This window comes from Diabrotica virgifera, chromosome 2 (genome assembly GCF_917563875.1).
Source record: "Diabrotica virgifera virgifera chromosome 2, PGI_DIABVI_V3a".
In the NCBI taxonomy this organism is placed as follows: domain Eukaryota; kingdom Metazoa; phylum Arthropoda; class Insecta; order Coleoptera; family Chrysomelidae; genus Diabrotica; species Diabrotica virgifera.
In genome coordinates, this window is record NC_065444.1 from 231,551,781 (window position 1) to 231,578,229 (window position 26,449).

General features: G+C 34.5%; 1 protein-coding gene across 2 annotated transcripts in view; it reads left to right on the plus strand.

Moving 5' to 3' along the window:
* Positions 1 to 26,449, plus strand: part of LOC114334023 (uncharacterized) — a 341,942-nt gene that overhangs the window by 80,704 nt on the left and 234,789 nt on the right. For both annotated transcript variants that reach the window (XM_050644347.1, XM_050644346.1), the window contains exons 3-4: positions 9,362 to 9,663; positions 14,533 to 14,745. In XM_050644347.1, coding sequence (XP_050500304.1) covers positions 9,362 to 9,663; positions 14,533 to 14,745 — 515 coding nt within the window. The remainder of the gene's footprint in view (positions 1 to 9,361; positions 9,664 to 14,532; positions 14,746 to 26,449) is intronic.

The following is a 26,449-nucleotide window of genomic DNA, read 5'->3' on the forward strand; positions in this document are numbered from 1 at the left end:
ACATTACTTCAAATACACAGCTACTCACTTCCCAACTTTTGGATGTAAGGGCACTAACATCGGCCGAGATAGGAAGCGACTAGGGGATACCAGATCCATACTTATACGTAATACCAAGCTATGATTTTTCTTCTGACCATACTCCGACAATAGCCTCAATAGGAACAGCTGCGTTACTTAGGAAAACTCCTACAAGATTACATAGGAAGGAAAACCAAATATATTGTACCAGAATTGAAGAAGATATACTCAACATTAAACTAAAGGAACCCAATGAAGTTGAAGAGGCAATCTCAGCTTTTAATGACCTCCTATAGAATCAGTACAACAAGCCACTCCTCAATCCACCATCCAAAAGAAAGATATTTCTGTACCAAAAGAAGTGAAGGAACTCATAGCTCTAAAACGAAAAGCAAGAGCTAGGTTACAATGCACGCAAGCCCATTCTGACAAAACAACATACAACCGAGGCAGTAACCGACTAAAAGCCACAATTAAAAAACTGCGTGAAAGTTCATTAATTATTATTAAGAAGGGACTTAAGAAAAGTGATAATTTCATGTGGAAACCATTAAAACTCAAAATGCGAGCCTCAAATGGAGAATCTTCTTGTACGTGACTCCAACAATCCTGCGTCTTTATTTGCCAAGAAGCGATAAAGAAAAGGCTTCACTATTTGGTAATACCATAAGCAAGTGAAACGGTTTTAAATGATAATTAATCTGTATTTCAATATAAATAAATAATCATAGTCATTAATGATAGAGTAGCCCAAGCGGGGATTTTTGCAGTTACTCGAGCACGTCAGATTATCATATGGGGAGAAACCTGGTACCCTGCAGATGTACCTCTACCATGTATTGGCTCTTAACACAGGGAAGTTCGTTAAGGGGGACCCAAAAATATCTATCCTTAAAAATACTCAAAATTGTCAGATTAAGATAAGGTAAGTTAAGTATATTTCAAAAATCTGACGATTTGAGCTGGGCGTAAGGAAATGGGCGAGTCAAAAGGAATTGGGACGAGTCAAAAGGAAGTAAGGAATTGGGCCAAGAAATCAAAGGGAATTAGTTTTACCATCAATCCAAATCCAAATTCAGGATTCAATTCTTGATGTTGTTGATGTGGCAAAGAATTTGGGTGTATTAATGGATTCAGAGTTAAGATTCGAAAAACATATAAATAAATTGATACAGCGTGCCTACGCTTCAATTAAGATTATATACGGTAATCGACATTTTCTACCATTTAATGTTAATAAAGTTTTGTGTGATTCTCTTGTACTTTCGAATTTTAATTATGCTGACGCTCTTTACGGTCCTAATTTAGCCACTCACTACAAGAATAAAATTCAAAAAGTTCAAAATTCCTGTCTAAGACTCATATTTGGCATTCGCAGAAGACAGAGAGTTTCACATAAAATTAAGGAAATTGAGTGGCTGAATATGGAAAATAGAAGGGTACATCATACAGTCTGTCTTTATCATAAAATAATTCTAACAAAAAAACCGTCTTATCTTCATCGTAAAATCACGTATCGAACGGACATACACAACTTAAATATTAGATATAAAGGTTTGCTGGCAATACCGAAATTTAAAACAGAGATATTTAGAAGGTCTTTTAGGTATCAGGTAGGTCATTTGTATAATTCATTACCATCAACAATAAAAGTATTAAACATTGGGCACTTTAAATCCAAATCTAGAGACTATTTGTTTATTTCTCAATCATAATTTTGGTTCTGGACGAACATAATGCTCGAGCTCGAATAAATTGGTAAATGAAACGAAATTATTGTTGTTTTTGTAATGGCACTATATAGATAAGTTTTTTTTTTCTTTTTCGGGTTAAGTGGAAGAACATTTTCTGTAAATGGCGACATTTCAGAAAATGAACTTCGCCCTTTATTTCTGAAAATAATATATTATGTTTTATATAAAAATGTACATTTCTATATTGAAGAAATAATAAAGACGATATTATTATTATTATTAAAATGTTTCACAAAAAAAAGCGAATATTTCGCGAAATCAAAGTCGGATCGAAAAACTAAAAAATATGTCTTCAATATTTTTCAAACATCTATCGAAGGGTACTAAACATGACCCCCACGGAGAGGGGTGGGGGGTAAATTTAAAATTTTAAATACAAACCCCGTGATATTTCGCAAAATAAACATTAGATCGAAAAACTGCAAAATACACAAAATGTTTTTAAAAAATCTGCCGAACGGTACCAAACACGACCCCCCACGGAGGTGGGGTGGGGGTTACTTTAAAATCTAAAATGGGACCCCCAATTTTTTATTGCAGATTTGGATTCTTTACGTAAAAGTAAGCAACTTTTATTCGAGACATTTTTTCGAATTATGGATAGATGGCGCTATAATCGGAAAAAACGATTGTTGAAAATGGAAAATTAAATTAAAAAATGGAAAGCCCCCACTGAAATGGAAAATTTTACTTACCTTTTTTTGGTTTTAGGACGACCTAATCATCACAACCCAATAGTCTACCATAACCATTTTTATAAATAATAATGCATTTCATTCATACACATTGCCAAATTACGTTAGTCGTGCCAAGAATAGTAAAAAACCATATCAAAATACATACATAGCATGAATTATTATTGAACAACATTTTTCTTTTCTGCTAGTTTATCTCTAGCCCTATTTGCTTCCTTATCTAATTTTCAACTGCTTTTATGTGTCATCTTAGTCTTCGCTATGATGACTAGATCATCTGCATATGCTATTACCTACTTGAAGTTGATCTATAATAACGTTTTTGTTTGAAAAGTTTGTCCTTAATTGCTTTTAATATCAGGGTAAACATTGTCGGGGAGATAGAGCCACCTTGTTTCACGCCTTGGTTTCCTTTGATCTTCTTAGAAGTTGTTTCGTTGAAACTTATCCTTGAAACTGACCTTATAAACAATGAGTCTAAGAAACGTATATACATGGTGTTAAAAGACTAAGTTTTCAATCTAAGAGCACATAAAACAACACCACCAAAAATGTTGTTCCACATCCTACCAGACTGAAAACAATGGGAACCTTCTCTGGTAACACCTCCGAGGCTTCCACAATTTGCGATCCATAACGGATGCTGAGACTAAGGAAGAGGAGGAAATTTTACAATTTATAATTCACGTCCCATCTGCTCAGCGAGGTAAAGTTCCAACGAGAATGGTTCCCTTCGTACTCCAATCAGAGTAAACATGTAAATCAAAAATGAATAACCATTTTCAATTTCGTTGCAACTCGAACCTACAGCCGCATCATTATTTCAGTTCAACCAGAGAGTGCAGCAAGCACCTCTACCGGTTTCGAAACTTATTAGTCTCTCATCAGGAGGCGCATATGCTGCTCTCTCTGACCCAACTAGGACAAACCCCGGCGTGCAGTCACGGATTGCAACGAAGGAAATGGCAGGGATGTCCTAGCGGCAACTGCTAGGAAAGACTAAGTTTTCAATCTAATAGCACATAAAACAACACCAAAAAATGTTGTTCCACATCCTACCAGACTGAAAACAATGGGAACCTTCTCTGGTAACACCTCCGAGGCTTCCACAATTTACAATCCATAACGGATGCTGAGACTAAGGAAGACGAGGGAATTTTACAATTTATAATTCACGTCCCATCTGCTCAGCGTGGTAAAGTTCCAACGAGAATGGTTCCCTTCGTACTTTAATCAGAGTAAACATGTAAATCAAAAATAAATAACCATTTTCAATTTCGTTGCAACACGAAACTACAGCCGCATCATTATTCCAGTTCAATCAGAGAGTGCAGCAAGTACCTCTACCGGTTTCGAAACTTATTAGTCTCTCATCAGGAGGCGCATATGCTGCTCTCTCTGACTCAACTAGGACAAACCCCGGCGTGCAGTCACGAACTGCAACGAACGAAATGGCAGGGATGTCCTAGCGGCAACTGCTATCAAAAAACTAAGTTGTTAGTCTAATATTCTAATAATTTGTTTTTTCAATCTAATATTCTAATTCGTTTGAAACGAAATTGAAAATGGTTATTCATTTTTGATTTACATGTTTACTCTGATTGGGAGTACGAAAGGAACCATTCTTAATGGAACTTTACCAAGCTGAGCAGATGGGACGTGAATTATAAACTGTAAAATTCCCTCATCTTCCTTAGTCTCAGCATCCGTTATGGCTTGCAAATTGTAGAAGCCTCGGAGGTGTTACCAGAGGAGGTTCCCATTGTTTTCAGTCTGGTAGGATGTGGAACAACAATTTTTGGTGTTGTTTTATGTGCTATTAGATTGAAAACTTAGTCTTTTACTAGCAGTTGCCGCTAGGGCATCCCTGCTATTTCGTTCGTTGCAATCCGTGACTGCACACCTGGGTTTGTCCTAGTTGGATCAGAGAGAGCAGCATATGTGCCTCCTGATGAGAGACTAATAAGTTTCGAAACCGGTAGAGATGCTTGCTGCACTCTCTGATTGAACTGGAATAATGATGCGGCTGTAGTTTCGTGTTACAACGAAATTGAAAATGATTATTCATTTTTGACATGGTGGTAATTTTAAAATGCCTACATTTTTTATATCAAAAATTTTAATACATATAAATCAAAACATTCCTTATCTAAATAGTAATATCTTATAGGATATTACCATTTAGATAAATAATTTTTTTACTCATGCGAAAAAATAGACTAAGTTATTAATGTTTATATCGTATTAAATTATATAACAAATATTATTAACTACCGCTAATTTTTACGCTTCGTGACTTTTATTACTCTTATAAAATAATTGAAGATTTCTTCATTGCATTTGTAACCGTGTTAGCTTTTCGTTTCTTCAAAGTTTCTAAAAGATGAACAATCTCGGAAAATTGTGAAATAGTTCTTGACTCACTTGTTAATTGTAAATTAACATTTTACTTGCAAATTAATCAGCGAAGCTCAATTTAAAGTACTTATCTTGTAAGCCATTGTTATCTTTAGTGATCTTTAATGAGTCTTTAGAAATACAAATAACTTGAATTTAAAATACAGCAAACAGTTTAATTGAACCACTTTAATTTATATGACATATTGATGGCTTCATGTATTTTATTGCGACGACTTTATTTGGTCTGCCCACCCTTGGTCTTCGAAGTTCTACCTTTCGTTCTGGGAACCAGTAGTAACCATGGTTCCCGTTATTATGGTTATGTGGTCGAAGTAATTTAGCTTGTCTTTCATATGAAGCTCTTCAAGAATTGACAGGTTGATTCTGTGTTCTGTCTAGAGTTCTATAGACCCACATTTTGAAGTCTTCGATAGATTTTTTTGAGAGTCCATGTTTCAGCTGCGTATGTAGCAATGGGAAAAATAATGACATAGACCAACCTGAGCTTATACCCCAGGCTGTGGGTGAAAAATAGGTCGATTTCAGGATATAATTCAGGAATTTTTGAAACCTATCAGGTGTTGTAAAGAACGATGCCAGGAATAACTTGTTTGCAATTTCTAAACTTGCAATCTTTAAATTGACTTTGTTGAATTTTCAATTTTAAAAGATTTTTAATTTTGCAGCTTAGGATATTGATTTTAGAGAAAAACTTTTTAATAGAAAGTTGTAGTAAATTAAAAACATTCAATTTGAGCTACTATGGTAAGTTTAATTTCATTTATTGGTTATTGCAAAACAGCCTGCGAAAGGTCCAAAATGGCCGTCTTTTACAACTGCATTATTTATTGTACAAATAATTTTTTTTATCGCTTTAAAATGAAGATTTTTCAATTCCAAACATAAAAAAATTGTAAAGCCAGATTAACAAATTTGTTGCTTAGATATTATAAATTGTTTATCCCAAGAGGTCAAATGTCGAGAGCTATAACCTAAAAAAAAGTCGTAGAGTATTGGTGAAACATCCAATCTCCTTCTAAAGAGTTATATTTTCATATTCTGATGTAAATAAATGCGTTAAATATTTTTAAACCTCTAATTTTTGGGTTTGAAAATAAGGGGACAAATTTCGTTATAAACATTTAGAGCTGAACCGCCCCTTTACATCCTATGAACTTCTAACTTACAGATTATTATTGCTGAAGACGAAACGAAGATTTATAAAAAAATAAAAATTTTCTACAACCAACTGAAGCCGAGATAATTTTTTTTTCTTATATCGTAGTGCCTTTATTTATAACAATTAATAAATTATTTTACAGTCATTGATTAAAGAAAGACTTATATTATCTTAAAATAAAACTAATTATAAAATATAATTACATTTAATTATTAAAAATTATTTTTAAAATCGGTGCTTTTGCGAGCGGCCGAATTTTGCAAATCGCCCGGCCAGCTTCAAATCGGCGCGCTCGGAAAATTTTTACGTAACTTGTATTAATATTGACAGAAAACAATTTAATAATATTACCATTATAATATACAGTCTATTTACCACTCTATTTGTTTTTCTTGATAAACTTTTATAATATGTGAAATTTCATTTCTGAAGAAATAATATTACAAAAATAATACATATATATGAAATATATAACTATATTTTTAATTTTTTCATTGTTATATAAATATAATAATAATAATGTTACTTCTTATTTACAATATAAAACTTTTTATTCTTGTAGTGACTATCACTCGTGCATTTAAATCTCCCAGAATGAATACTTCTTGGTTTTTCTTAATTCCTTCTAATACGTTCAGTAGATTACCGTAAAATTCCTCTTTCATTGCTACCGCAGCATCCTCATTGGGAGCATAAACTCCTATGATAACTATATTATGGCCATTTTTCTTCATCTCTACCATAATAATTTGCTCGTCAACTTCTTGCGAGCTTTTTACGTATTTTAGTAATTTATTATGAATGACTACAGCTACCCCCCGTTTAGCTCTATTATTCATTGGTACACCGCTGTAAATTTGCGCATAGTTACTAACTTTTTCATTACCTTTACCTTTTATATTCGTTCCCGTCAGTACACAGATATCGATTTCCATTTTTTCAAGTTCCGATAATACTTCCTTTTGTTTATTTCTGATACCTTGTACGTTCCATGTAGCCATTTTCAGTGTCCTTTTCCGATGCAATTCTCGTCGTGTCGTTTAAATCCATCCATATTCCGAGGCGAGTTATCGAAATTTGTAGCACATTATTTAAAACGTTTTGCGAATGACGAGTTGCTAGCACGTCGATCCAACAATCATACTTGAAGGACCCGAATTTTTGTTCGGGGTTTTTTTCCCTAGCCGACCTGTTCCAGTTTTTAGGCGCTGGAAAGCCGCCTTTTACCCTCTCTACTCTGCTGCATAACGCACACCCATTGTACGCCATACACCCAGTGGTTACGCGACATATGTCTTCGAGCACGCTAGAGTAGGATTTGCTGGCAGAGCTGAATCCTATTCCTAGAACCCCCGACTTATTTGTCGGGAACCAGTGAACATTTCTCAGAGTTTTATAACAGTGTAAGGGTCGTCACCTCACTCTGTCTCCGAGGTCCATTACCAGCCTTTAACCACCATCGTCGTATTAACAAGCAGATAAAATGTTTCTCGGTCGGCAGCTATATGAAATAATTCCTCGACAGTTTAACCTGTCCATTGTCTAATGTTACGTAGCCAGGACAGTGGTTTTCTTCCAACCCAGCGGTTTCCTTCGATTTTGTTCTGAATGGTCAACCGAAGTAAGCGATATTTAGGATCTCTCATTATATGACCGAAGTATTGAATCCTTCTCATTCTTATGATTTGGATCAATTCTCGCTCTTTTTGCATGGTCTCTAGCAAACGTTCGTTAGATATGTGTGCTGCCCACGGGATTCTGATCATGCAGCGGTAACACCACAACTCAAATGCTTCTAGTTTGTTAAGATTTTTTATTATTGTTCTCCAGGTTTCACATCCATAAAATAAAACGGACCAAACATAGCACTTCAATAGACTAGACGTGTGGTCAATGACAGACTTCTACTGCTCAATACAGAACGCCAGCTAATAAAGCTTTTTCCTGCAAGTTCTATTCTGGTGGAAATTTCCTCATCACTTTCAACCCTGCAGTCAATTCAGCTACCCAGATACCCAAGTGTTCTATCCTGTCCAGAAGGTAGTGGTAGTGCCTTTCTTGGATGGTATTTATGTTTATAATAACCTGACAAAATAACTTGGCGTTTAAGCTAATGATTATTATTTCGGCTTTGTAGACAAATATTTTCCAAAATATTGATATAAAGAGAGGGATAAGACAGGGTTGTGTTCTGTCGCCTCTACTGATTAACATGTAAAGTAAAGCCATATTTCAGGAAGCGATAGAGGAGCTAAGTGATGTAATCTCTATAAACGGAAGAATAATAAATAACATAAGAATCGCTGATGACACCGTTATAATGGCAGACACCCTGGAATCGCTACAAGAATTGTTAAATAGAATTTACGATTATTACAATTATAAAATAAACAAGAAAAAAAACTGAATTTATGATTGTCTCAAAAACACAATATGGAAATGAAAGGTTAATACTAGAGCAAACCCAAATAGAAAAAGTAAAGTCATACAAATATCTGGGAACCTGGGTTGATGGCAAAAATGACCAAAGCAAAGAAATGAAAGTCCAAATTGAAACTGCAAGGCAAGCATTTATAAAAATGAAGAAACTGTTTACAAACAAAGACCTTCAGTTGTCTCTTAGATTGAGGGCTCTAAGATGCTACATATTTTCTATAATAATATACGGAATGGAAGCTTGGACATTGAAGAGACAACACATGAGAAAAATAGAAGCGTACGAAATGTGGTGTTACAGAAAAATATTGAAAATTCAGTGGGTTCAAAGGATTACCAATGTTGAAGTGCTACGACATTTAAATAAGGAGTTAGTATATAAAACTGGAATATTCGGGTCACATTACAAGAGGAGAAAAATATGAGTTGCTGAGAGTTATTATACAAGGAAGGATCCAAGGAAGAAGAAGCATAGGAAGAAGACGCATTTCCTGGTTGAGGAACCTTAGAGAATGTTTTAACTGTAGTTCATTACAACTGTTCAGAGCAGCAGCCAACAAAGTGACCATAGCCATTATGATATCCATCCTACGATAGGAGATGGAACTGGAAGAAGTATAACAAACTGAATATTTTAGCTTTAGAGCTGAAAACGTTCGGAAATTGTCTACTGAACTGGTTTTTTACCTTTATAGAAAAGAGAGACATTTAATCTCATTAGTCTAAGTAGCGCTGTTTATGTAAGTATTACCAAAGTAGCCCGTCCCTTAGCAATTAAAAAATTAAATAAAATAATCCCGCTTTAGAAACTACAACAAACATTTGTTTTAATTTAACTAATTGAATTGATTACATCACATATTATTTAATTTCAGAACCAATCCACTGTTCCTTGATAATGCTAGTACCGGACATGAAAAGCCATACACATACCACTCACGACCACCTCGTTCCAGAGAGAAATCATCATCATCAGGATATGGGGATAGTAACACTGGAAGCGTATTGGACCCTTATCAGGAGCATCTTAAACTTATGGAGGAAGTGGGCGTTTTACTGGAGCAAAATCCAGCATTTGTAAAATCGATCAAAGTCTCAACTCGTAGTGCTAAACCCAACAAATCAGTGCCATTCCATTCTTCATCTGCTGGAGATACCCTTTCAACCATCCCAGAAGGTAACAATATAATACACATTTATATAACTATGAAAAATTTCATCATCATCATCATCATCATCATCATCATCATCCAGCCTTCTGAGTCCAAAGTTGAACATAGGCCTCCCCTAATTTAGTCCATTTCTGTTGGTCTTGGGCTTCCTGCAACCAATTCCATCAACCCTTTTGACTTAACCTGTCTATCATGTAGGTGGTCTACCTCTACTTCTGCTATCTGTTCCTGGTCTGTACACTGTAATGTTTTTGGAACAAAAATTTATAATTTCGTAATAAGCAAATCCCTCATTTGCTATTAATGGTTTGTTTCTTAATTTATTATCGTGCCTTATATTATCCATCTCTTGTTGTGGTTAAAATTGATGTCACTTCAAATTTTTCAAGTAGAAATCCAACATATTTACGGGCTTTTAAAGATTTATTTCTCATTTTACATTTTTTACCATTGCTTTTGTTTAAACGATTTGCTAAGAACTACCCAAAATAGAGAAGGATTTACCAAAAGTGTAGCCGATCTTCGATAGAAGAATAGATATACAGGGTGTTTCATTAATAATTGTCCATATAGTAACTGGAGAAACCTTAGAACAAAATACGAAGATTTAACCCAAAACACTTAAATAAAATGTGGTTCCTTACTGAGTTACAGGGTGTTTTATCTAAAAATTTAAAAATTATTTTTGCTCAGTATTTTAAAACTATTCGACGTATCATTTTCATACTTGGCAGAAAGTGCGACTACTGTACACCCTACTAAATTATGATAAACAAACGTTTCTAGCTACTACCAGAGGCGTACGACAGGGGATAGTGAATGGTTGACCATTATCAAATTCTACGCCACTGGTAGAATTACTATTTAAGTACCATTTTTAGATTCTCCAATATTTTCTACGTAAATAATATACTCTTCACTGGTAACGATAAAGTCATTAGCTTTTGAGATATTTGAAGTTAAATATGAAACGGCACAGTTATTTTGATTAATTTATATGATTCATATGATTAAAATTTAAAAATTATTTGTACCCAGTACATTAAAACTATTTGGCGTATCTTTATCATACTTGGTAGAACGTGTAGTTACTGTACACCCTACTAAATTAAGATAAATAAACGTTTCCAGCTACTACCAGAGGCGTACGACAGGGGATAGTGGCTGGTTGACCCTTCCCAAATTCTACGCCACTGACGAAATTGTTATTTTAGTGTAATTTTTTGATTTTTCAATGTTTTTTATGTAAATAATATACTCTTCATTCGTAACGATTAAATGATTAATTTTCAAGATATTTGAAACTAAATATGAAGCGACACAATACATAAATCAAAATAACCGTGTCGTTTCATTTTTAACTTCAAATATCTCGAAAACTAATGACTTTATCGTTAAGAATATAGAGTATATTATTTTCATGGAAAGTATTGTAGAATCCAAAAATTGAACTAGAATAGCAATTTCGTCAGTGGCGTAGAATTCGGAAAGGGTCAACCATTTACTTTCCCCCGTCGTGCGTCTCTGGTAATAGACAGAAACGTTTGTTTAACATAATTTACTAGCTGGCACAGTACCTATACTTCATGCCAATTACGAAAAGGATATGTCGAATAGTTTTAAAATACTGAGCAAAAATAATTTTTAAATTTTAGATAAAACACCCTGTAAGTCAGTAAGGAACCATATTTTATTTAAGTGTTTTAGGTTAAATCTTCGTATTTTGTGCTAAGGTTTCTCCAGTTACTATATGGAGAATTATTAATGAAACACCCTGTATATGTCGATCTTGTATATGTATGTCCTAAGTGTATTATATATTTTAGATCAACAGGCTTTAACAAATATTTTTCTTTTCTTTTTTTCCTGTGCTTGATTCAATCCAATCCAGGTTTTCCACTTTTAAATTTAACAATTTCATATCTTTTTTTATCAACTTCATTTCAGCCTCGATATTTCCATTTAGAAATCAATAAATAACACGAATAATGTTAAATTAAATTCCTATGAGCATTATCTTATGATTTGTTGCATTGTAAAAATTTTGACGGTGTCTCTTCGTGACGCAGTTCAATAATTTTGCTCAGGTCTTGAATGCACTTTACTAAAATATCCAAGGACTCGTTCTTATCCTCTTTGAATCTGACATAGCTCTCTTTATGGCAATTGATACCCTAATATTGGTGTTGTGATTAAATACTTGTTCAAGGTTTCAAAGGCAGTTTATCAGTATCCATCCCAGCAGTAATCTCTTGATTCCTCTGTAAGTCGCGTTAATGGCTCAGAGATATCTGCAAATTTCTTATTGAACTTCCGATAAATAGCCCCAGAAAACGTCTCATTTGATGTCTGTCAGTCAGCCTTAAGTCGTTTAAAAACATCTAAATTCTTCAGATGGTTTTAAAAAGTCTCCCCAGGACGGTTATATCGTCTAAATCAGGGGTTCCCAACCTTCTAGCAAATGCGTACCACCTGATATATTTTGAAGATTTTGGCGTACCACCAAACATCGATTTAGGGGGAGGAAGCATGAATGAAAGGAAGTCCCCCCTATTTTTTTAGAAAACATATTTTCTATCAGAAATATATCCATTGGCTTGTTTTATTTTCTCTCTAGACTCTCTATATAACGAACACGGGTATTAAGAGGTTTTGCTTATAACGAGGTACACTAGATGTCCCATGAAATTTCTATTGAACTATAACACCTCTATAACGAGGCATATTTGGTTATAACGAGGAAAAATGAAATCGAAGAATATGCTTCTTTACCTGTTTTTGGCGTGGTGATGGCTATAAATAAATACCCCAACTGCCTGCATATAGGAATGCCCAATATGTGTGTGTTTACCGAGGCCAGTGCTGTAATAAACTTCTTCCTTCCTGTTTATCTATGGACCGATATTGAATATTGTACTAAATTTACAATTTACGATAACCAAGTTTCATTGTTGAAGTCGACCATCGGCACCTAATAAACTACGTAAGAGGTATCAAAACATTTCAGTAGTGGTGGTATGCATTATATTATTGTTGTCTGATATAATATTCGCTTATAACGAGGTAACTAGTCCGCCATTTTAGTTCTCGTTATAAAGGGAGTCTACTGTAATAATAGTCTCCCGTTTTATACCGCTAACGCTGCTTTGGATTATAGCAGGGTTGTCTGCTATATCTAGGGCCTACGGTATACAAGGAAGGTAACAGGGCCAGTGCTACGCTTCAACCGCTTATGATTAACCCTGGTTTTACCCAAGGTAATCATTTTTGTTCAAGCTGAGTCCACCTGGGGCCTATAGACATTTTTAAAAAATGTCTAGATGTTCTCGCCGGCGCTGGGTTTCGAACCCCGACCTACCTACGTGGAAGTCAGACATCTACCGCCTGGACTATCCCGGCCCGTATATTTTATCCAGAAGTCAATTATTGATTTCTCCTTAAAACTGTCTTCTGCGAAATCGATGAATGTTTCCTGTAAATCCTGTAACTGATTTGGTGGTGTTCCTGCAAAAGGATTTCTGATTCAGTCAAGTTTGGAATAATCTTCAGAGAAATATTTATTAAAACATTCTTGAATAGATTCCAAGTGAAGAATTATATTAGCAACCATATCTGGTATTGGATATATTTCATTTTCGTCAAAAAATGATGACAGCGTCGGAAATGCAGAGGCATCCTTGCCCTGTATGTGAGAACAAAAATAAACCAACTTTTTCTTGAAGTATTATTTTTTTTCAGTTAAAAGCATTAAAACTTCTGACCTCAGTTTGAAGAAACGGGCGAAAACTTGTGCTGGGATGAAGAGACGCACTGGCACTTCCGTAGACAAAAGCCCATCGCAATCGCTTGTTTCACCCACGCGACGCGTACCACCTGAAACCTTCCCGCGTACCACCAGTGGTACGATAACCCTCTCAAGACATTTTCCATAAGCCTCTAAAATGTAGCAGGAGAATTACAGCGTCCAAATGGCATAACGGTGAATTGGCACAATCTAGATCGTGTGATGAAGACTGTCTTCTCTTTGTCTACTGGGTCCATTTCTACCTGCCAAGTCCCAAGTAGTAAACAGTTTACTTCCAGCCAATATCCAACGTGCTGTCGGTCCTAGGCAGGTGATAACTACCTTTCGTGGTAACGATAACATAAAACCTCGTCGTTAAGTTTTCTTCTTGACCAAGTCCACCGGAAAGACCCATAGGCTGTTTGAAGGTTATATCATTTTGTTTTTATTCATTTGCTGAACAACTCTTTCACCTTCCACCTTACTCAAATGAATATATTATCATGTTATAATTCATATAATTATAACGTAGGCACAAAATTTCGACTCAATGCATTTTAAATGCATTCACTTTTTCAAATCCTTAAAAACTAATAAATATTTTTGAAAAATTTAAACGCGGAATTAGAGATCACATTATAGTCGAAACGGCTTATTAGAATAGCGGTTTAAGGAATAGAAATTTGAGGTCCCTACACGTTTATACTAGCAACCAATAATCGGTTATTAGAATATCTCAGTTACAGGAATAATTTTGCTTTTCACGAAGGCTATTCCAATAAGCGGGTTCGACTGTATTACCAAGGGCCAAAAGTCCCTTAGAATAAACAAACAGTTTCTTTTTAATTAGATATTTGAAATTAAAAATCACACTAAATTTTTTCTTTTTTTTTTCACCCCTGTAAGTTTTCAGGGACTTTTGGCCCTCAGTAATAATCCAGTTTTTTATTCTGCGTTTCAAAAATACTTATTTTAGTTTTCTCAAGATTCGAAAAAAATGAATGCATTTAAAATGCATTGTCCCAAAATTTAATACTATTACAAACGTACTCCATTTTTGCACCGTGTCTGTTTTAATTATTTTTTTAAGGTAAAGTTGATCTCCCTGTGCCAAAACCTATCTGGCCACTTCACGACAAAAAACTGCTAGATCAATATGACTCCATAGTTGATGACGCTCTCCTCCTGTATACAAGCTTAAACTACCATCCAGATAAAGTAAAACCTCTAGAAACCTGCATTGATATTTCCGTGAAGGATTTGCTTTTGGAAATTCTGAACGGAATCAATGAAACCTTAGAAGGTAAGTAAGAACCTTATATTTTTATGTTTTATAAGAGCCGTACATTTTTATGTTTTATAAAGTCATCTTCCAATGTTAAATCTGCTTTTGTCCAATGTTTATCTAAAAATTTTTAATGTAGTATACTTTGTAATTATTCAGAAAACTGAAAAAATTTAGAAATTTTGAGTGGTATTACGGAAATATTAAACAAATGGATATTGGAAATAAGATTATTTTTAAATCATCATTCTCTTAGCTTTTATCAAACCAATATCAATCCCTTTATCGATATGTCCTGCCTAAGCGTTTTCCCCCAGGTTTTCTTTGGTCTTCATCTACTAATTTTCCCAGGAACTTGCAAATCTACATTTTCGTATCAAACGGTTACCCCTATATTTTCCTTATATTTACTTATTTTTAATCATCATGTTTTGTCACTCCACTCTTCTATCTAAGCCTCTCATTTCTGCCCATGAATTCGCTGTTCTTCTTTTTTTTTTAACTGACCAACATTCAATTCCGACATATCATCATTGATGATATTATGACAGTTTTATAGAATTTTTCTTTGAGTCCACTCTACCTAAATACATTACATAAATTCCATTAACATAAATTACGTTTCATGGAAATAAACCACTGCTAAACAAATATATGTCCGGCCATTTATGAAACTCTCCGAAAATAAAAATGTGTCATGAGCATGAATCACACTCGTTTCATTGGTAGGCGGACTTTGAGATTTGTTTAGCAGTGTTTTCTTTTCATGAAACATGTTTTTCGTTTCATGTTTCGTGTTTTTCGTTTCATGTTTCTTTGGTGTGCGGCTTGGCTTAGTGATCATTCCAAATACAAGTCGGAAAAATGAAAGAATACCCATGAACGAATATATAAAACACGCTGTATTTTTCTGTCACCGTGTCACAAAGAAAATTGTCTAGCACAAGTACATGTAACAATAATTATTACATGTACTTGCGCTTGCCAATTTTTTGTGTGACACTGTGACAGGAAAATACAGCGTGTTTTATATGTTCGTTCATGGGTATTCTTTCATTTTTCCTACTGTATTCTTTTTTTGTCCTACTATGGTTTAAACCTTTCTCCTCAGGAGCTTGTCTCCATTGTTCCAGTATTTGTTCTAAATCGCTTTCAGTATTTCCTACTAAAGCTACATCTTAAACATGCATTGTGTAGCTGATGTAGTTTCAGTAATGCAATCCTACTTTTACATGAAATAAATGAAATTTTTCCACAGCTAATAACACTAGTTGTTACTCCCTCATTCTCGTCTCTTCATAATATTCATAAATTTACTAAAAATTTCTTTATCTTGAGCACCCACTACGGAATTTTTCGAGAAACTCGAAACCATTTGACTAGGGATTGCAATCCGGCAGCATTTTCAATCCAGCTGGATTTTGCAATATTGGCCTGAATATAGCTGGATGCAGTGCGCATCAAAATAAAAACACGATTTCAATGTTTTCTTTTTGTCTGTATTCTAAATTTCTAAACAAAAGAAACATGAATTATTTAGTTTTTTTGGAAGTGAGACCTTAAAAAACGTAGGCCTAACCTACTGAGCACAGAAATGCATATATAGCTGGTTGCGGAGAAAGCCCTTTCGGCCTCTATACTGGTCGGTTTTAAGATCATTTCATTAAATAATCATAGACCATGGACAAATGATCGCCTTTCACTCCTTCGGCCTCATAAATGGCTATTTCCTTTTCCCAAATCTTTTCCTAATCTTTTTGAGAATCAGTTTTTTTTTGGTTATAAAAGTTTTCTCTTTCTCGTTTCAATTCAATGTTAAGTTCTTGTTCTTCTTCTTCTTCAAATGCAAATCCACTAATGGATGTTGGCGATCACATTTTCCATTAACTCTGTTTCTGGCAATGTGTATCAGAGATTGTATATCGTTAATCCCTGTCCATTGCCTTGTTTCGAAGCCAGGACATTTTCTTGCGTCCTATTCCCCTCTTGCCTTCAATTTTACCCTGGATTGCATGTTTAAGGAACTGGTATTTTTCGTTTCGCATAATGTGACTCAAATACACCGTTTTTCTTTTCTTGATGTTTTCGAAAAGCTGACGTTCTTGGTTGATTCTTTTAAGGACATCCACATTTGTGACTTTCGCCGTCCATGGTATCTTTAGGATACGGCGATAAAGCCACATTCCGAAGGCTTCTAATCTGTTTATATCCCTCGTTTTGAGTGTCCAGCCCTCTATGCCATATAGTCGGTCTAATGAGCAAATTGGCTCCAAAGTCCATTTTTTGCGAAAATTGTTTTTCGGTTTCATCTAGTAGTAGACGGTAAAAGCTACCCCCTGACAATTCCCACAAGCGCAATTATTATTTTATTTCGCGGCAATTTCGCTAAACGAAAATTATTTTCCTCATAGGACATAGGCAAACTCCACACTTTTTTGTCTCTCCTGTAAAATTTTCAATTTGTGACTTAGGCAATTTGCGATTTAGACCGACGATATAGCAGCACCGACCACACGTAGCATTAAGTAAACCTTAGTCTCAGGGTAAGGTCGAACTCTGGGCAGGTCAGTACCTTCCTGAATTTTACTGAATTTTACGAAAGCTTGTCGAGAGCTTGTCGAAAGTTCTTGTTCCAAAGTAAAATTCACGGGCTCCGGATTAGTTGGCCCATCTTCTTCCAGTATGTCCTCTTGCACTGGTTCCACAATCACTTGTTTCTTTATACGACTTAACAAATTTTTCATCTCTTGTCGCATTGCATTCTTTTTCGACATGAGGAAATAACCAGGATTGTTTAGTCCTTCGCCATACTTTTTTGGATTTTGTAAGTCCACTAATGTACCTGTAATTTCAGAGAGGAACCGTTCCGCAATTCTGTTGCGTAGTGCTTTAGATATGTCAGCACTAAGGCTAGAGTCCTGTCTATTTAGTTTGTCTAAGGCAAATTTCATGGTTGTGTCGGCCGTTATCAAAGTCAACTCTCATCTGCAAAGAGCTTTTACAGCCAGTTTCACTAGTTAAAAAATGGCGATCAACTCATTGATTATCGACCATTTGCCAGCAGAGAATTTATCTCAGAATCAATGTCTATCAACGCTTTATCGATGCAAACTTTTAGGCTGTAGAAGCTTTTCAGCATACTGAGCTACTGCTAGCGTCATAGAATGGCAAGTTGCCGAATCACGGCTTTGAATAAAGAGGCTAATGAAGACATTAAGTAACTTATTTCGAATTTGACATGTTTGCGGATCCGCGCTGCTGGATCCAGCACGGTTTGCTGGATCCAGCTGAATTGTTGGATGCTGGATCCAGCAATTTCAATCTATACATTTGGCCATTTGAGCATTTGATTCTTTATTCTTATCTCTTTTTTGCCACTGTTTTCCTAACTTTTCTCTTTTCTTTACAAAGTCGAGCCCTGGTCTCCCCCAGCATCCGCCTTCAAGTGTTCTCTTACCACTATTTATATAGGTTTCTCTTGCCCCTTGTTTTTTTAACTTCGTTTGACCACCACTAAGTGTTATCATCCTCAAACTATTTTTAAGGTTTTCTCCAGTATTTCAATAAAAAAAATCTCTAACAATTCTAGCCACCCAAGTAACACCGAACGGGTTTATTCTGTCTTTTAAGGATGTTTTAAAACTGTAGAATAAAACTAAAATTAAAACCATTTGGTTTTTAAGTAAACCTTAAGGTTGCAATAAAACCGCTTTCAGCATAAAAGGGCCCACTCTGAAAGAGGTCAATAAAACCAAAAATAAAAACCTTCTTAAAACTTTGTTTTCCTAAGCAACTCGTTTTAAAGCTGCTGTGAAGGTGCTTTTAAAACAATGTTAAAGACACTTTAAGTGCAGGCAGTTTTATAGCAAACCTAAACTGGTTTCGTAAATGGAGACTTTTAGAGACGATTTACCATATTAAATAATTCTTTAAACCCATATACTCCACATAGGCCAACAAATTTTTACATGTGTTATGATAGGTACATACGCATTTGTAATCATAAAATAATAAAAAATACTTGGTTATTTCGGACTGTTAAGGTACAAAAACACTTGCGCACCCAACTTTATTGATAATGTTAACAAAAAGAGGTCTAAATAACTCACGCGCCCTAAAATTTCTGACTTTTGGCGATTAAAGAATAAAAATAATAAAAAAATTTAAAACCGAAAAATATTAATTTGAAAGAAAATTAATTTTATTTACAATTTTAATGTTTAAGTGTTAAAATAAATCGAATTTATGTCTTTAAGTCGCTTATTTATAATTTTTATGTAAGCCTATATTGTAATCTATCATGCCTTTCAGCATCTCCAGAAAGCAACATGGCCGAAATCCAAATAAAACTATTTGGTCTATCGACAGAGAATTGATACGATCAAATGGTTTTATTTTATACCTTGCCAAGAGCATATATATCCTACATAAAAGCAAGGTTGCCTTGGAATTACGTTTAGTTTTAATGCTGCTTTCAATAATGCCACTCGGTTTTAATGTGAATCTAACCTAAAGTCGAGGCGTCGCGCGTCGTAGTGCTGTGTGTGTTGTATTTTTCTTTTAAAATGACCAGTTCGTTTATATTTTAAGTACTTGCGACATATTTCTTCCATACTAACTTTAATTCCACTTTTTACAACACACTACACCACTGTTTCGCTCTAAAACAAATGGCCGACCATTTTGGACATGACAGAAGAGGGAATGGGGTTAGTTTTAGTGTTTCTAATAAGAAGCATAATTTAGTCTATACGATAACCAAATTGATTCAGTTAAGAGCGTTTGGTTTTAATATAGCCTATTAATTGCTTTTAAGAAAGCAACTATAAAGACAACTACAAAAATAGTTTTAAGGCATATGTTTTACTGACATAATAGTCTTGAGATCAAGTAGTTTTAATAATAGGTTTTATTAGACATACTAGAAGAATCTTTAAAATTGCTTTAAAACTGAAAGGTAACAAACAAGAATCTAATAAAACCAAACAGTCCGGAAGTTCCTTATAAAACTGATTAGTTTTAAAGTGAACTAAGAATAAACCATTTTAAAACTACAATAAGACAGTTTATCTATTAAGATTAATTAGTCTTATTTGATACTCTTATTAGATACTTTAAAACTAGTGACAAATGCTTAACAGTTTTAAAGTTCTGGCAATATATCTACAAGGTAACTTTAAAACCATTATCTTCTTATTTACCACAATAAAACCTTTATAAACTTAAATAAAACTAAAATGTTTTTATTGTGCTACTTGGGCATGTTCCTCTAATCTTCCCTATAAGCTAATATATTGTTGTCCATATCCCGCCAATATAGCCTTGGCAACCAATGGTCAGTGGCATGGTATAGTCGATTTTGCAATCAGATACTTAGTGTAGTGTGTAGTGTGTGTGTTAAATAAATGTCTTGTTACTTTGAAAAGTCGAATTCATTGTCTTTGCAAAAAGACGCTAATTGTATCCGAACGTTTGCGGTCTCTCCGGTGAGCACCGATCCCACAAGGATATAAACTATTTTCACTTCTTAATTTTTAATAAATGAAAAATTTCCTAATCCTGATGACTCGAACTCACGACCCCTGCATCCAAAGGTAGGCTCTCTTACCACTGAGCCACAGATGGGGTGGATGACAATTTGACAGTCTACTCTAAATATATTTTTAAGGCACGATATTATTTTGGTCAAATATTGTTATAAATGCGATATCTGCACATTCCAATAAGGAACCTGTATTTTTACGTAATTCTTATCTGTTTGAATGAATGTGGGTCTTGTAAAACCATACAGATGTAGGTTAATATTCGTTTATCTAAATATTGCAGTTAAAAAACATGTAACAGCTCGTAAAACAGTACATATATAATTGTTTAAATACTAATTGAAAATTTTACACCGAGTTTTTTTATTTAGGTACATAAACTCAAAATAAAACATAAAAAAGACCTTGGCAATTGAGGAGTGCCAATAGAAGTGAATACTTCGTATATATTTCTATACTATGTGCGTTAATATAAACTTTATGTCTGCTTATTACTGAATCGTTAATATTGTTTCTAAATTTCTTGAAAAGAAGTGTATACGACGTCTAACAAAAACACGCATGAGACTGCGTTTACTACCCCACGTAGTGTGTGGTCTGATTCGATTCGATTAGCAGAATTAGACCTGTTAGCAGGTTTTTCTTCCTGAAATGAATTTCCTTAGAACAGGTATTTTGGGCCCTATCATAATGATAAATTAATTCCGTTTTTAACGTTTACGTTGTGGTTTAAGTGGTAAGTTAGTGTGGACAGTTAATGCAATATAACACCGGAGTGATTCTCACAGATTGGCTCAAATCCATCTTGGTCATTATACCTACCTAAAAAACAAAATGGGAGAAAATGCTCAGAATATCGATTAATTAGCCTAATGAGCCGCATACTTAAGATTTTCCTAAGAATACTTCACATCACAATAATTAGACGCAAATATGAAGAAGATTTCGATAATACCCAATTTGATTTAGAAATGCTATGGAAACCAGGGAGGCACTTTTTACGCTAAAAATCCTATTACAAAAAGACCGTGACTCAAGAAAAAATATATTTGCATGCTTCGTGTCATACCGATATCATAAAAATTGAAGATAAACGACAAAATCTCCATAGAACGAGGAGTCAGGCAAGGTTGCATTTTGTCGCCAACATTGTTTAATGTTTACTAGGACCAGTTATTTAAAAAGACCCTTGAGAGACAGCCATATGGAATAAAAATCATGTGATTTTTATACTTACTGTGATTAGATACGTGGACGATACGGACTCTTGGAGGATCGAGTGATTTGTTCTGTGTTCCGTCCATGAGATGCGAAGCATTTTTTTCCAGCACCACATCTCAAAGGCGTCAATCCTTTTTCTGTCGTCCGATTTCATTGTCCATGTTTCGGATCCGTAATTAAATATGGGAACAATTAAGGCACGTACTAATCTTATTTTGGTGTTCTTCGACAAGGAGCGATCTTTCCAGATTTTCGATAATCGACTCATAGCGTTTTTGGCCATGTCTATTCTCCTACTTATTTCTGTTTCACAAGATCCTGTATTACTGATGTAGGATCCTAGATAATTGAACTCGTTAACCACTTCAAACTGGTCCAAGGCTCCTGTTGTCTGAAGTGAATTTGAATAATCTACTCTCATACTTTTTGTTTTTTGTTTATTGATCTTGAGACCGCATCTATTGCTTTCGGCTTCCACTAGCTACAGCAGGCTGGACATTTCTACTTCGGATGCAGTTATTAATGTTATATCATCTGCATATCTGAGATTTGAGATCTTCTTTCCTGCGATAGAAATACCGCCATTCCATTTGTCGAGTGCTTTTCTCATTATATATTCCCCATAGAAATTAAAAAGACTTGGAGATAGAATACATCCTTGTCGGACTCCTCTACCTATTTTAAAAAGATCCGACTTATGGTTTTCAATCCTTATTCTGGTTTCACTCTTCTCATATAGGCTTTTCACCATAGCTGACAGATGATCAGGAACCCCCATCTCATGTAGAACTTTCCACAAGACAGTCAAGTTTACACAGTCAAATGCCTTCTGATAATCCAGAAAGCAGATGATCATCGGAATTTTGAATTCTCGTGCTTTCTCAATGAGTTGTCGCATATTAAGAATTTGCTCCCTCGTGCCTTTACCCTTCACGAAGCCTGCCTGTTCTTGTGGTATTTGTCTACCCAGGTATGTCTGCATGCGACACTTGATGAAGAAGTGCTAAGGAGGGTCAATAAAGATAGAGAACTGCTAAAGTCTGCTAAAACATCGGAAAATGTCTTATCTGGGACATATAGTGAGGGGAAAACGATATAAAATGTTACAACTGATCCTTAAAGGCAAAATAGAGGGCCTTAGAGGTGTAGGAAGAAAACAAGTTTCTTGTTTAAAAATGGTCTCAGATATCAAATGGACGACAATTATTTCATATTGCAGAAGATTGAGAAGCCTTCGGAATTTCTTCGGATAATTCTGATATGGCACGTGAAGAAGAAGTTAGTGTCGGTTGGTTTTCTGTATCTAGTATGTGTTTTGATTGCATATCCTGTATCCTCTTTTATGATTGAAACCACCAGAAAATAAAGAGAATTGTTGTTATCTATTTCCATGATGAATTTGATTGATTTCTCTTATTGTTGATATGCATCATAAATGTATTCAATGTTACTTGTCGGTGAGGCCAAATAAAGAACATATCATCTATACTTCTTCACTCACCGTACTGTGAGTTGTTTGTCTTGTTTCCTTATTAGTCCAGGAACTGAAGCTTTTCACCTCGCAATTTTTACAGAATGGATTCATTTGCTTGAACATTTTAGAACAAGTAGTGGATAGTCCAATGATTAAAATCTATATGATGCCGAAAGGCGCTATTCCTATGGGGGTGGTTGCCACCCAATCCCGGGGGTGGACATTTTATATTATATTTTGACCGCAACAGTTGATAAAACGCTCATTCTAAGCAAAAAATGTTCTATACATTTTTTTTGATAAAATGAATAGTTTTTGATAAAATGTTAGTTTTATATCGAAGAAATAAGTGTTTTTCAATAATATATTAATTTACGATTCACTCAATTATTGTCGTAGAAAAAATTTTCTCATACCAATTTCTTGTGAATTAAATAACCTACAATTTCATATTTAAACATTTTTTCGTATCTCTGATGCTAATCTTTCTATTTCGAAGAAATCGACATTTTTACCAAACTACAAAAATTCGTTATTCGCTTTTAACTCCAGTTTTTTAAAAACTAATCTTTCTAAACCAGTCAAACTTCTAGAATCTATTAATAATACATAAATAAAGAAGAATGAATAAGACCAATGACTAAAAACACCGCTAACTTACATTATTATGCTTCCAATTGGATTTTTCCTTTTTTTTTCAAAAAAATATATTGATTTTTTAACCGTAACTTTTCTATTTTTTATCTAAGAAAGTTTGGCAAAAAAGAATTTTATAGGATTTCTTAAGGTCTATAAGCCTATTAATATTAATTCTTTTTAAAATCCTCAGTCGCAAAAAGAGGTGACTTTGAAAGGTTTGGTAAAGGTGGTTTTTGCACGTTATTACATGTCTTAATTATCAATAGCTCACTCAATTTTTGCTGTAGTAAAAATTTTTGAAAACCAATTTCTTGAGAATTAAATAAGCCACAATTTTATATTTAAATATTTTTTCGTACCTCTGATGCTAATCTTTCTATTCTAAACAAAATGCCATTTTTTTCCAAACTACAAAAATTCGTTATTCGCTTCTAACTCCATTTTTTTAAAAACTAATCATTCTAAACCGGTCAAACTTCTAGAACCTATTAATAATATAAAAATAAAGAAGACCAAATAAGGTTAATGACTAATTTTAATTAGGGTGGTGATTAGGAGGTTGCTTCGGATCAGTTTTTCGCTGAAAAAAGTAGGGACCAACATTATTTTCACTGTACGTCACTTAATTTTTGAGCTAAAGACTTTGTGTTTATTTCTGGAGATATATATTTTAAAATGCTTTAAATTAGTTTGAACAAGTCATCCTCGAAAAATGCATAGTTTTCCCGTCTTTTGACTTTGAAACTACAGTATTTATCATTTGACGAAGAAGAGCTAACATTTAATAATGTATAGCTCGATTACTATTGGTCTTAAAAAAATTAAAAGAGACGGTTTTGTTTATTGTTTCAAAAGGTACATTTTTGTTAAGTAAAGTTGTTTTGATAAAACGGAAACTTTTGGAGTTATTAGCCGAAAACTTATTAACAACATTGATTTTTTCGATATAAAACTAACACTTTCGATAGCGAATAAATCAAAAATTATTAATTTTATCAAAAAATGTAAAGAAAGTTTTTTGCTTAGAATGAACGTTTTTATCAACTTTTGTGGCAAATTAAAATAAAAAATTTCCACAATCGACATGGGGTGGCAACCACCCCTATAGTAAAAGCGCCTTTCGGCCTCATATAGACTTTAATACTTGGACTATCCAGTACTTATTCTTAAATTTTCAAGCAAATCGATCCATTCTGTAAAAATTGCGAGGTTTTGTCCTATTTTAAGCTTCATTACTTGGACTATATAATGTTTTGTTTGAAATCCTCTGAAATGAAGGATAATCCCGTGGCTAATGCGAATGTTTGTTTAAAAAATAATTACCTATTAATATTTTCTGCTAGTTTTTGGAAGAAATGTTGTGAGTGTTTTTAATAAATGTTGCTATGTTGTGTGCTAAAGCCTGTATTATGTCTAGGAGTAACATTGACAATTTGCCGCAAGGAGAACTACAAATTGGTGTTAAGGGTATATTTTATTTGAGAATTTTTGGGATTCCCTTTAGGCGAGGTATTCTGCTGTAATGTGGGGTTAGTGTTCTTCATTGGTATTCCGTCAAGTATTCCTTAAATTTGTGCAGTACAGTGGAGCCTCGTTAACTCGGATTAATCGGGACCGCGGCCGATCCGGGTTATCGAAAATCCGGGTTAGCCGAAGAATATGCGAAAAATTATTAAAATACGGTAAACTTACAGATAAACTCCGTTATAATTGAAATAACATGAAATATATATGTACAGTACACATCTAAATTACTTATCAATTACGCCTATATAAATTCTACCTATTGCTTCTAGTTTCTTTTCCATTGCCACTACAACATTTTTACAAAAAAACACGCAAACACAAAATCTAAATAGATTTACAAACGATTACAGAACGGAAGTGAACAATACGACTGTGCTATACACACAATACGGTCTCAATCGCAACGATGTTATGTTATTTAAAAACAGTGAACACTAAGACCGTTGTTTAAGAAATAATTTTTTAATAGTCTTTTAGTCTTTTTTAAACAATGCTAAGACAGTTTGAAATAAATAAAGGATACTACAGGTGCCTGTTGTTTCCGATAACACGACAATGAACGTCGTGTGCGATCAGTCATTTTTACTATCGTATGTGTAGTTCAAATTACACAAGTACCCATTATCTCTCAAATATGATAAAAATCTATTCGGGTTAGTCGGACTTCCGGGTTATCGGGGGCCGACTTTTCGAGGTTCCACTGTATTTTATAATTTTTATTGTTTGTTTTGTATAAAGTCCATTTGTGGACAATTGGATTTTCGCCTGATAATAGGTTTGTTCGTAGAACGATCAGCAACCGTTGCCAACCATCAGACGCACGCGCGTTTGTAGTCTACGATGCGTCTACAGTTAACTGCGCATGCGTCTGATGGTTAGCAACGGTTGCTGATCGTTTGGATTGTACTACGAACAAACCTATTGATTATTTCCTTCTGTTCATCATTATAGTTACGTTGTCCTAGTCAGCTAGTCCCCTAATACTACGTTTAATTAACTGCTACATTTTTCCGATCTTACTACATAATGGTTTAGATGCCTGGACGCTGGCAGAGACGCTAATGAAAAAACTAAAAGCATTTTAAATCTGGGTGTACCTACGCATTCTTTGTATATCCTGGACCGAACATGTCACCAACATAGAAGTAATCCACAGAATCGGAAAAGATAAAAAATCGTGAGCACAATTAAACAAAGAATACTTGAACATCTAGGCCAAATATTGAGACACAATAAGCACCGACTACTGCAATTGATTATCCAGGGGAGAATAGACAGTACGCGAGGGCCAGGCAGGAGAAAACACTCAGGACTACAA